This window comes from Pseudoliparis swirei, chromosome 9 (assembly GCF_029220125.1).
Source record: "Pseudoliparis swirei isolate HS2019 ecotype Mariana Trench chromosome 9, NWPU_hadal_v1, whole genome shotgun sequence".
NCBI classification, from domain to species: domain Eukaryota; kingdom Metazoa; phylum Chordata; class Actinopteri; order Perciformes; family Liparidae; genus Pseudoliparis; species Pseudoliparis swirei.
The window spans coordinates 12,478,283-12,491,376 of record NC_079396.1 but is presented as its reverse complement, the minus strand read 5'-3'; the positions used below and the strand labels follow the sequence as shown (position 1 = coordinate 12,491,376).

Here is a 13,094-nt window from a genome sequence, read left to right as displayed (position 1 = left end):
TTATCTGAGAGCAAATATCCCGTTAAACAAATGAACAATTAAAGGTTTCGCTGGAATTCAAAAAAATACGTTGCAACAACAATAAACTCTAAAATCAAGAGCTTTATAAAGTGCAGCTCATTTAATAATTTATTTGTTTAAAAGGGATTTTGTTTGAATATTCACAGCTCGGAGAAACTGTGTTTCTTACAACTATACTTTGAAGCTTTGTTTGACTTTTCCTACGACCGCACTGAAGAGAAATCCTTCATGTAAAAGTTATGTAAACTAACGATTAGCTCGGCGTTGTTCATTTATTTTACTTCGTAAAATCAGTTCAGCATAAATAATTCTTCAAAGGAAACGTGTCAACATGAGGATTGACTTTTGGTCTCTGGTGATTTGAATGTACCGTACAGGCAAGTTAATATTTAATAACAGAACACTTAATGTGTTGACATAGAAATCAGGGGATTCAAGTTCTTGTATAACTTTGACACGGAAACTTTCCAAAGGTTTCCAAAGGTGTTGGCTGAGGTCACCTGGGCAGGAGTATCTGATAGCAGTAAGACGTAAAACAGATGCAGCTGACCCAGAACATATGTAATATGACTTTGGTCATATTTACATGGTTGAAGTTACATTTAATTTTGTTTTGAAAATCTAAATTAAAACTCCATTATGCATAACCTTGAGTAGCATCTAGTTTAACACAATATGTTGTTGCAGTGAATTTATTCTATGACCATGAAACGCTGAACACTTTATCAAAGCACAGTGGTGGAAAAAAGTATTAAGATTCTTTAATAATTTGCTTTTATCAGGGCAAAGGATGTGATGTCTTAGACAAATATACTGAAGCAACACTTTTTAAAATAACATCCAAATTAAGAAAATTCCATTGGCAGAAAATAAACTGAAAAAGGTTATGGTACTAAAAAATAAAAACAACATCTCTGGAGGTCAGTTCAGTTACATATAGTGCCATAACATGACCTTCATCATAATCAGACCGAGATTAAAACCACTTAACATCCCATAAAACTCTTCATGTTTCATCAAGCAACAAAGACAAACACTCCAGAGAGCACGTATTCAACAACAATGTTGGAGTTATACTTTTATTGACAATAATATGTATACATAACTTTTGAAAACTTAACATGAATTGAACATGAAAACAAAACAGTAAATATTTCAATTGTTCACAAATATCTTCTTTGCTTTTATTAAGTACAAAGAATCGTCTGCTCGTGTTAATCGGTTACACTCTCTTGGCATTTCTCTTTCTCTCCTTGATGTATGGATTGGTGGAATCCAAACTATGTATTATAGTGCATAGAGTACGCAAATAAAGAATACAGCCAGTGAAGATTAAATATGTTGTTCAGATCCACAGCATGTTTTTTTCACTCTGAATGCAGTTTCCGCCACGATCTTCTTCATCTGCATGTTTGGGCGTCTGTTAAAAGTCCAGGCTTTTGAAGTCGTCAGTACATCGATACCTGCTTTCACTGTACCTGGTGCACATCAAGTGTGGGAGACACGGGCAGGTGTGATGTTGCCGTTTCCCTGCATAGGGCACCTGGAAGTGAGACATAAAGTGGGAGGGGGAAATCTGACAGTACAAATCCTTCATCAGCTGACAACTGGAGCTGATAATCTTTTAAAAAATGATCTTCAAAGTCTGAATTCAGAGATGAATGTGGTGTTAGGAGAACTAATTGTTGCCAGCGCTAGATGATCATAGTGATGTATGGATTCGATTGGCCGGTTCACGCTGGAGGAGATAAATATCCTCTGCAGTTATCAGCAGCTTTTCTAAAACGTCGACCAACCTGCTCGCAGCTTGATATAATCTGAATGTCCACTAACGTGTGGGCAAGTAGGATGTGTGTGCGTGTGTGAAGATGAGTGGCGTCACGTTTCTCCCCACCTTGTGACTAAAGGGGTGGCATTCATCCCCTTCCAGCCCTCTTGGGACGCACATCCTCAGGCCCCTCAGCCAGAGACTGACGGCGCAGCAGAGACCGAAACCACACTGGACGTCCCTCTCACAGGCCTGCAGGACAGAGCGAGAGACGAGGGGGTTGAGGACAGACAGAAACCAGTAAAAGAGCTACTCTGTTTTATTTATGCTCATAGAGATACCCTTTTATGTTTGCATCTATTTCATTTTTATTTTGTAATAGTAATCTCATGTTGACAGTGAAAGCCATTTTATTCGTTGCTTGTCATCTCCCTAATCCATTTACAAATGAATATCAATCAAGGGCTGGGATCATTTCCTCTGTGTTTTCCATTGGACTTGAAGCAGAGGAGGATGTGGTCTCCTGTCAGTCATGTGTAATCACATTTTACAAAATTATCCAGAAAAGTGAGCACTGCTGTTTGTAGGGATAGTATTACATTTAATATAGTGTTACAAAAGTGCAGCACGCTTCCCAATGTATTGACAGAATTAGCTAAGAAACGATTCAATTCGTCAGTTAATCCATAAAAAAAGAAGCAATTTTTAAAGTTAACATTCAAGGCATTTATAAAGCAAAAATGTCACACATTTACTGGCTCCTGCTTCTGGCTTACTGGCTCAGGAATCTTGTGCTGAGCGTGTCTCATTGTTTTGCATGTTACAGACTAAATTATTAACTAAGTAAACAAAGAAAAAACAGACAGATGAAAATAAGTCTTACAGCTCAAGTAAGTAAGTTTCACTGTAAAATCACAGTGTCTCAATATACTTTTACTTTATAAGACAGGTGATAAGGAAGATGATAAATATAAATATAACAAATGTAAAATGTTATCTTTAACCAGACATGACTCAACAGAGTGACCGGCGTGATTAATAACAGTGTGCAGCGGAGACAGAAACCCCTCACTCACCCCTGTGATGACGGCTCCTCTGGAGCAGCTCAGAGACACCAGGAGGAAGGACAGCAGCACCGCCCTCAAGCCCATGACAGCAACAGAAGGTCTGGACTCTCTCAACAGCCTCAACACTGGACAGCAGTTGTCAACGGTCTGTCCGGCACCTCACACTGGATCCCTGGCTCTCTGGTCAGGCATGAAGATTCCCAGAGCTCCTCAGAGGGGGGAGCCACACTCTCTCCCTCTCTTTATCTACCTCAGACCCCCACCCAGCCCTCCCTCCCTCACCGTGACTGAGATCTCACCACGCCCTCTCTGCCTGTCTCCTCCGAAGCTTCGTCATCTTACTCCTCCGGATGACAGTGTGGAGGCTCACAAGTCCCCTCTACTTGTACATCAATGCCTGTTGAGGTCTGACCAGACATCTGCGCAGAGCAGAGGCTGACAGAGTTTCCATGACTCAAGTGGTTCAAGCTTACACCAAAAATATGGAAAAGTGCACCGCAAGTGATGACATATGAACTAAACACTGACACCTCTTTGTGAGAAAAAGAGCAGCGGTACCATGAAATGCAGTTATATGTCAGTCCGAAGCAGCTGACTCATGAACTGGGCTTTATGAAAAGTGATATTCCTTGTTTCATTATGGGATATGTGTGCCATAATGCTGTATGTTGCCAGCTAACATCATCTTTAGCTGCACATCAGCATTCATCCACAAGGCCTAAAAGGTAAAAAAACAAACATATTCTCTTTATTAGATACGCTATTAACTATTTGTTTGGTAGGAATTTAAATATCTATTTTGACAGAAAATGTATGAATATATATATATACATTTGTATATATATATATATATATTTGATCTGATTTAAGATGTGAGGAGAGAAATATGAGTTAGCAAAGAGGAGAGGACAAGATGAAGAATCAGATCAGAGGAGGGGGAGTATACCCTGTGGGCTAGTCAGCAGCACATTAACCTGCTGCTACACAGGTGATGGATTCCCCCAATGCAGCAGCCACACAATTACATTCATCCATTTCTGCTTAGTCAGCGAGAGCAGTGAAGCCTCGGCGTCTTGGGACAGGCAGCAGAAATCATGCAGGGAAGGAGCCCTGCAGGCGGCAGCCTCAGCTCAGTGTGGAGGAAATACAAAATACATCAACTAAAGGCTGCGAGAAGCACAACATTAATACTCCTCTGATGATGTTCATGCTGTATATTGTTTGTATGTGATGTTGATTTTAAAGATGATTTATATTCTCAGTGATTAGATCTGAGTGTCAAACAAGGACTGAATGCTTCTCCAAATAGTGCTTCTATGACTAACGATCATGTGACACTGCTGGAGCTCTTTTGCCTGACATCAGTTTAGTGCGAGTCATCTGATTGTGATCACCTTTGCATTTCTTGAGAAAAAGGTGGGAACTGGATTATCAATAAAGATTATCTATTCAAGAGGGGAAAATAATTTAATATCGATGCAACTCTGAATATAAAATATATTAATAAATGTTCACTGTGTCTGTGGTGAAGGGTAACACATGAATGATGAAATATATACAAGCAGGGTTTCATGTCACAACTAATCCAGTTCAAAAAACGAGTTCAGGGAATGAGGAACTAGAATAAACCAGACATTATATTTACATTTACACAATATTAAGCTTATATATCAAGTGCTTACAATCTGCTTTCTAAAAACTATGGCACCTCATTAAGAACACATTAAGAAAAAGAAGGCAATTCAAACTAATTATGTATTTGATAAATGTCTTACGTTTTTATATATATATACTACACACTATTTATATGTTTTTTTCGTCCATCCCTTAACCCTCGTGTTGCCTTAGGGTCATTTTGACCCGAATCAATATTACACCCTCCCCCCGCCTTAGGATTAATTTGACCCCATTCAATGTTTAATGTCGGTGTTCTTTCGGTAGTCAACAAACAAACATAAAGTGCCTCACACTTAAACTTGGAAAACAATATTAATTCTAATAATTTTCTGGAGGTTTTAATTGCTGGCGTCAAATTGAACCCAAAGGGTAAAATATGTTAGTAAATATAAAGGTAACAGGAGGGTGAAACATTGAATCAGGTCAAAATGACCCAAAGGCGGGGGGAGGGTGTAATATTGATTCGGGTCAAAATGACCCTAAGGCAACACAAGGGTTAAATCAGAAGGTTAAATACTAAATAATTAAGGTCAGACTTCTATCTAAAACAATTGTGTTGCTAAGACGGTGTAAAATCTTTTACAATATGTTTTCATTACAGCACATGCATATGGATATAAACTTGCATATATGCATGTCAGAAAGTATGTGGCCAGTGTTGAATAAAACACTTCAGATTTATACAATTTTTTTCTGTAATCGCTCTTTTGTTTTGCTTTAGTTTAGAATATGAGTTGTAAACACTTGTGTCTGCTTGCATCTTGGCAGCAGTAAGGTGAGCGATTCTCCACAAGATAGATGTAAACATTGCCAAAACTCAACTTTTGGCAGAGACGTCGGATTTCAGTGACTGAAATATGGCAACGGGTGCTTTCAAAACCTGCAGTTTGATTTTATCTCAAATCTGACCGAACGGATTAGGATGATAAAATACCACCTTTAACAGTTTTATTCCGTTGATCCGTTCTATTTGACAGGGGCTAGTCAAGGATTTGCGTGGCCAGACTAAAAAAAATCAATAAAAACAAATCAGAATGCGTTTCTGGTATTGTTCAGGGGGCCGGGCCAAATGTGGAGGCGGGCCGTAGTTTGAGGACCACTGCTTTAGACGAGAGACGTCCCTTGGCGTAGTGAGAAAGCCAGCGCAGCAGCCTCCCCTGAATAAATTTCAACTAATACTGATACAACTTGATGGCTCACATATCTGCACTCATTTTGTTTAGCACCGGTTGCACGTTATTGTTTTGAAAATATATTTAGTGTAAAACTCTTTATTGCCAAATATTTGAACTTGTTTAGTTTTTTACAGGTTGCACTTATTGTTATTTCTTGAAAAGATATCCAGTGCCAAACGTGTTAATTGCAGTCACAATAAGCTATTTGCCAAATAGCTTTTGCACAACTTTATTTGCATTGTTCTTCTAACAAAGTTGTTGGACTTTTTATTTGTTTTTGTCTGATGGAGCAATCTGGTTTGGTTAAAAGTGATTGACATTTTCTTCATTCTATTTGAAAAAGCACAGTCACAGGAGTCACACAAAGTTCTTATTTCAATACAAATTCAGCATGGACCATTTAGTTACAATTTGTTTGTGCAGTGGAGCACGAACATCTTTGAGAACCACTGCCCTAGAGAGCCGCCCAGTCCCTCTACCTCCTCTTTCTGTTATTTTGTTTTTACGAAAAAACAAACTAACAAAACATACACGGACCCTGGTCGGTCAGCTGTTTGCCGGCTTTTGGGGGGAGGGGGTGTGTGTGCGCGTGCAGTCATTTACTTTTGTTTTGGGGGACTGCAAAGACTTTGGGACTGTCGGGATCATACTTCGTTTTGAGTGGGTTTGATTGTTTGTAGTTGTGACAAGCGGGTTGCCGTCACCAGTAGGTTTCTCCCCCCCTAAGCACCAATAAGGACTGAGCATCCAGAGGGATAGTTGGTAATTACTTTTATTGCCACCGCAGACTGTGTCTCTGCTCTCCACCCTGACTCCCGCTCTTCTGTCCGTCCACCTCCTTTATGGAGACAGCCTCAGATACACAAACACATATCAGCTGGACTGATTACCAATCAGATTGGCAATCAGTCCAGCTGATGACAATCAGACACCGTTCCCTGAACCACACCCCCGCTCCACCCACTCAGCAGCCGAGCCTAAACACACCCCGCTGCCACATACCTCCACCGCCCGACTTAGGCCGGGGCAACATCCGGCCTAACCTACTCCCCCTCCCCCCCATGAGAGCGGGAGAGGAAGTCGGCCACGACCATCTGCGTCCCCGGCCTATGAATCACCTTGAAATTAAAAGGCTGTAAAGCCAGATACCACCGAGTGATTCGGGCGTTGGTATCTTTCATGCGGTGGAGCCATTGGGCGGGCGTGGTCCGACCAGAGGGTGAATGAGCGTCCCAGGAGGTAGTAGCGCGGGAGTCGACTGCCCACCGGATGGCGAGGCACTCCTTCTCCACCGTGCTGTACCTGCCCTCCCTCTCCGACAGCTTGCGGCTGATGTACAGCACGGGGCGGTCAAACCCCCTACCTGCTGGGACAAACGGCCCCCAGCCCTCTGTTCGCCGCATCGGTCTGCAGAGTAAAGGAGAGAGAAGTTAGGTGTGTGAAGGAGTGGTTCCCCACAGAGAGCTTGCTTTACCTCCTCAAACACCAACTGGCACCGCTCCGTCCACTGGACGGATCTGAGGCACCTTTCCGGGTCAGGTCAGTCATGGGGCTGGTCAGCTCCGCAAAGTTCGGGATGAACCGCCTGTAATAGCCCGCCAGCCCCAAAACTGCCTCACCTCTTTTTAGTCTTGGGCGCGGGCAGGCTGCGATGGCGGCGGTCTTGTCCACCTGAGGCGCACCTGCCCGGTGCCCAAGTGGTACCCCAGATACCGTACCTCCCTCCGTCCAACTGCACACTTCCCGGGTTGGCCGTAAGCCCCGCCTGCCTCAGGGACTCCAGCACCGCGCCCATCCGCTGCACATGCTCCGCCCAGGTGGTGCTGTGTATGATCACATCATCCAAGTAGGCGGCAGCAAATGCAGCGTGCGGACGCAGCACCCGGTCCATGAGGCGTTGAAAGGTGGCTGGGGCCCCGAACAACCCAAAGGCGTGGTGAATTGGTACAACCCAAACGGAGTGGAGAAGGCCGTTTTTTCCTTAGACTCTGGCGACAGAGGAATCTGCCAGTAGCCCTTGGTTAAAGCCAGTGTCGTAAAGAAACACGCAGTGCCCAGTCGGTCCAGGAGCTCGTCGACCCGGGGCATTGGGTAAGCATCGAACCGTGACACATCGTTCACCCTGCGATAGTCCACGCAGAACCGTATAGACCCATCCTTCTTGACCACCAGAACAATGGGACTACACCAGGCACTGTGGGACTCTTCTATTACCCCCATCTCCAGCATTGCAGCCAATTCCCGCTGAACCACCTTTCTCTTGTGTTCAGGTAACCTGTAGGGTCGTAACCGCACTGTCACGCCCGGAGGAGTCTCAATCTCGTGCTCTATGAGGTTTGTGCGTCCTGGAAGGAGAGAGAACACGTCAGCAAACTGCTTTTGCAACCGGGCAATGTCTGTTTTCTGGGTCCCGGAGAGACGGTCTTCACAAAGGAGCGAGGCTGGATTGGTGGATTTTGGGACCTCAGGCCCCAGCTCCTCTCTCAGATACTGAGGACACCAGAGAAACAGACTCCGCCCCCCTCCATGCCTTTAGGAGGTTGAGGTGGTAAATCTGTGTAGCTCCGCCCCTATCAGAACGCACCACCTCATAGTCGACATCCCCTACTCGCCGTGTGACCACAAAGGGCCCTTGCCACTTGGCGAGGAGTTTAGAGCTGGAAGAAGGAAGCAATACAAGTACCTTCTCTCCCGGTGTGAATTGTCTCAGCCTGGCACCTCTGTTGTACAGCCGCTGCTGACGCTCCTGGGCCTGGAGCAAATTCTCACGTGACAACTGACCCAGTGTGTGGAGCTTTGCTCGCAGGTCCAGGACGTGTTGGATCTCGTTTTTACTGGTGCTCGGCCCCTCCTCCCAGTTTTCTGTAATGAGGTCGAGCACCCCCCGTGGAGTCCTGCCGAACAAAAGTTCAAAGGGAGAAAATCCCGTGGAGGCCTGGGGAACCTCCCGTACTGCAAACAACAGAGCGTCAAGCCATTTATCCCAATTTATCCCAGCCTCAGATACACAAACACATATCATCAGCTGGACTGATTACCAATCAGATTAGCAATCAGTCCAGCTGATGACAATCAGACACCGTTCCCTGAACCACACCCCCGCTCCACCCACTCAGCAGCCGAGCCTAAACACCCCCGCTGCCACAGTAGTGTATGTTCATTTTGGGGGCTTGCAGATGCATTGAATTTGATTTAATATAATAACATTTGGGTTTCCGCATATCGACTGTGTGTTTTTCTTTTACGACCATTTGAGCAGAGTTAACACCAGAATTCGCAGATCCGCCCATTCCCTTTTTTTTTTAGCATATTGTACCTTTTCCCCTTGATTGTGTTGCTAAGGGCGAATTGTTACAACATAACCAAAAGAATGACAACAATTAGTTTAGATGAAATACCGATCGCGTTTTCAGCCTATATACGTTGTTTTCTAAATGTTTGAATGTGGAGTACGTGTGATCGAATACAATATTGTTGACAACACCAAAAAGCGACATAAAAAAGCTCCCCTTATACTGGAGCTGCGAGCGTGGAGTGGCACTATATGACATTGCGTAATCACAGCCAGAAAGCAGGTCGAAGTACATCCGCCCCGGAGCGGGCGGCTCCAGAATCCTACATAGCGGAGTTATTTCCCCACAGACCTCCGATGACAATAGCGGAGGCGCAAATCGCCATATTAAAAGTCATTGTAGCGGCACAATTTTTTTCAAGCTGTTATTTTAAGGTACAAAAGTTACATAGTGTTGCTTTAAGTAATCATTCAAGGGGATTTATTCTTGAGTGGGCGGGTTCTTGGGCCGTCTGTTACCTCGCTTCGTATAGTTTGGTCCTCACCGCGACCCTTAGTGCACGTGACGATCAGCTGACTCCAACCGGAAGCTTTGAGGACGCAGGCTACGAACATACACATTTTCATACACAAAGCTGGACTTTTTGTAGTTATTTACGATTGATAATAATGGAGTCGACCCTGGAACAGCATCTCGATGACACGTGAGTTCATACCGGACTGTGATGAGTTTGTGTTTCAACTGGTGCGACGTTAAAGACGGTTTTTTTCTGTGTTGTTGACAGCATGAAAAATCCAGCAGTTGTCGGAGTGCTGTGCACGGATCAACAAGGACACAATCTGGGCTGTAAGAGAACACTGCTTATTCACATGACACATGTTAGCCAAATGTATTTAAACCAGACTGGCTTTTTATTAACGCCAGTTAAAAATATATCTTTTCATGCGTAAATTGCAAAAGAAATGTGATGATTATTGTCCTGCTATTTACTGACATAAACCAACCAGTTCAAGATGTAAGGTGCATGTGCTATCAGTTTAAAGCACAAGGTTGCACAAAGAAAGGCTCGTTGTCGTACTTTGATGCTGAACAAGACAAACAAAAACAGAACATTGATTTGTCTTGCAGCCTGAGGAAAGAAGCTGCTTTGTAGTCTGGTGCAATGCAGAAATGCACTTATCTAAATGTGTATAACACAAACAACTTGTTACCCGTAATTCAATTCAATTCAGTTTATTTTATATAAACATCACAAATTACAAATTTGTGATGTTGTGTATATAAAATGTGTGATGTTGGCTTTACAATCTGTACACATACGACATCCCTGTCCCAGGACCTCACATCAGATCAGGAAAAACTCCCAAGAAATAGAAACAACCCTTTCACTGGGGAAAAAAGGGAAGAAACCTTCAGGAGAGCAACAGAGGAGGATCCCTCTCCAGGATGTCAGAAGTAATAGATGTCATGTGTAGAGAAGGAATCATTACAGAGTTATAACACATTCAATGAGTATGACAGAGTGTATGAATAGTTGGTAGTAGGCATGGACCACGATCCAGACCTCCATGATCCATCAGGCAGATGGAGGTAGAGAGGAGGAGTGGGCGGGGCACATCAGCAGGGCCATGGCATCAGACCCAGCCAGGTCCAAAGGACCCTATGAGACGTGAAGTCACAAAGACTCCTGGGAGGAAGCAGAGTTAATAATGTGCAATAGAGAGATGGAAATTCATCCATAAGGAGAGAGAGAAGAGGAGAGAGGTGCTCAGTGTATCCTAAAACGTCCCCCAGCAGCCTAAGCCTATAGCAGCATATCAAGGGGCTGGACCAGGTGAACCTGATTCAACCCTCACTATAAGACTAACAAAGAGGAAAGTCTTCAGTCTCCTCTTACATGAGGTGACTGTGTCTGCCTCCAGGGCTGAAGGTGGTAGCTGGTTCAATAAAAGAGTGTTTTGTAGCGTTATGCCGACCTGGCTTACAAACCGCTCAGTCACTCAGTCCCAATGTTAGGCTAATAATTGCTTGTTTGAATTCTCCCAATTTAGTTGATTTTACTGACGCTGTATCATTTCAGGAGGCTTTCCATCTGTGGCTTTTTGGTCTGACCCATGTGATCACATTTACAATGAAAAAGCCTTGAGAGATTTAAATGTGTATTATGTCGTGCCCCAGTTGTTCACCTGGTTGGACCTCGTTTGTGTAAGTTCAAAAATCATAGTGTCAAAACAACAAATTGTGGTTTTACAGAGACGTATATGGCAGGATCAAAATATTGAAGTAATTCTTCGAGGGGATCAGTTGGGGTCACTGGACAGTCCTAGAAATACAAGCTGAGTGTCTCTTTGACCAGAGGGGTCATTAACTTGATGAAACTAAAAACATGTCGATTATTTGCAAATGTAGCTGTAAACTTTGAAAAGACACATCTAGCAGTGATAATGATTGGATCAGTTATCAGGGAAGAAAGTTGAATGAATGCTTTTTTAATGTTTCTTGAGTTCTGTTTCGTAACACTCTTTCATATCCCAGGTCGTGGCTCCCTGTCTGATGAACATGGCGGTGTTATCTCCGTTTTGGCCAAACAAGCAGCAGCTCTCGTCAAAGACCCAACGGATAGTCCCACAGTGTGTTTGGAGTGTGAGTCGGGGTGAGCACTAACAACGACTTTTGGTTTTTTTGCTTGACTGACTTGCAGCTCCTCCATTTTGTCTTTCTGGATGTAAGGGGTCTCTCTGCAGTGGTTTTGATCAACACTTGTGGAGATCAAAAACTCTTTGGAAGAAAACTGTTGAAAGAGATAACAAATCAAAGACTGTGTGTCTATTGTTTGAACCTAAGTCTTGGCGAAGGAGTTTAGCTCTTATTTGCGTGACTATGCTGCCACCTTCTGGACTTTGTGAAACATCTTCCGTTTCATTCCTACCGTTGGTAGAGAGTCATTAGAAAAGTTAGACCTCAAAGTGACTGAAGATGAGTCTGCTGCCCTATTGTGACCAAGTATGGTAAAATCACAGCAGCTGTTAATGGACGTTAAATCAATAACTTCATAACTGGGACATATATCAAAACAGAATCGGCAGGTTGTTAATCCTCATGCTATTTTACTGTGAGTTAAAAGGTCAACATTTAGTATTAGTAGATATTTATGCATTTTAAATGGTGCATTTATGCAAAATATATAAATGTATTTGTGGTGGGTTGGGACTATTGCTGATGCCCATGATGATGACAATAATACTAAATGACATTTTTCCAGTTATAACATCACCAACAATATTACTGCATGTTTAGGGAATTTTATCAAAGAATATATATCGATCAGTTGTATAACAAGTCACACTGCATCTTATTCATAATAATGATATGATTGGTAAGTCCATACTAAACAATATTTATTATTGCCCAGGTGAATATTTCTCTCAGTAAATTGTATTTGTTTGCTTATTTTGTAGAACCATTCTGGTGAGGAGTCATGGGACCATCACAGTAGCAGTTCACAAGATATCTTCCTGAAGACGACTTGTATATGTAAAGAAAAGTACATGAAGGCACACGCGTGTATTCAGACCATCTGGTTCAACTGTATCAAAGATCTTCAGTTTGCAAGAGTGATCTGGAATGTCCACATGTGTGTTTTGTTTTCTGCATGTCCCATACAAGAACATGCTTGCCGTGAGATTCCCTTCTTATTAATATGTATAGCTGTCTGTAACGCATAACAAGGCCCGTCAACATCTTTTTACAACTATGTTCATACTTTGTGTGTGTTTTTGTTATCAACCATATTGTTCAAGCCACGATGAAAACAAACGCCGCTTAATAAACTTCAACTTGATTGTTGCCCTTGTCCGTGTTAAGTATTCATTATTTCCTCCTTTGGTCAGTGTGGTGTGTTGAACCAATTACTTTTCTGTGGCAGCTGCATGTCGTGAATCCCAGAATATAATAAATATTCTCAATCAGATATCAAATAAGCGATAAAAAGGACCAGGGACCCGTGACGCGCCATGCAGGTGTATTCTTGTTTTCTTTCACCGGGGAGATTCAACTCATCTCTGGCTGAAGGTCGGAGGAAACCCGCGTGTCC

The 13,094-nt window shown here is 43.0% G+C and overlaps 2 protein-coding genes across 2 annotated transcripts; one reads left to right on the top strand and one right to left on the bottom strand.

Moving 5' to 3' along the window:
* Positions 1-1,093: 1,093 nt before the first annotated feature.
* prok1 (prokineticin 1) lies at positions 1,094-3,064 on the bottom strand. The gene is made up of 3 exons (XM_056423707.1): positions 2,866-3,064; positions 1,916-2,041; positions 1,094-1,597 (listed from the first exon to the last, which is right to left on the bottom strand). Exons 1-3 carry the CDS (start codon positions 2,938-2,940, stop codon positions 1,445-1,447), a joined length of 354 nt encoding a protein of 117 aa, XP_056279682.1. The 5' UTR covers positions 2,941-3,064; the 3' UTR covers positions 1,094-1,444.
* Positions 3,065-8,387: 5,323 nt separating this feature from the next.
* lamtor5 (late endosomal/lysosomal adaptor, MAPK and MTOR activator 5) lies at positions 8,388-12,847 on the top strand. The gene is made up of 4 exons (XM_056424082.1): positions 8,388-9,704; positions 9,786-9,847; positions 11,537-11,654; positions 12,460-12,847. Exons 1-4 carry the CDS (start codon positions 9,253-9,255, stop codon positions 12,518-12,520), a joined length of 693 nt encoding a protein of 230 aa, XP_056280057.1. The 5' UTR covers positions 8,388-9,252; the 3' UTR covers positions 12,521-12,847.
* Positions 12,848-13,094: the final 247 nt, after the last annotated feature.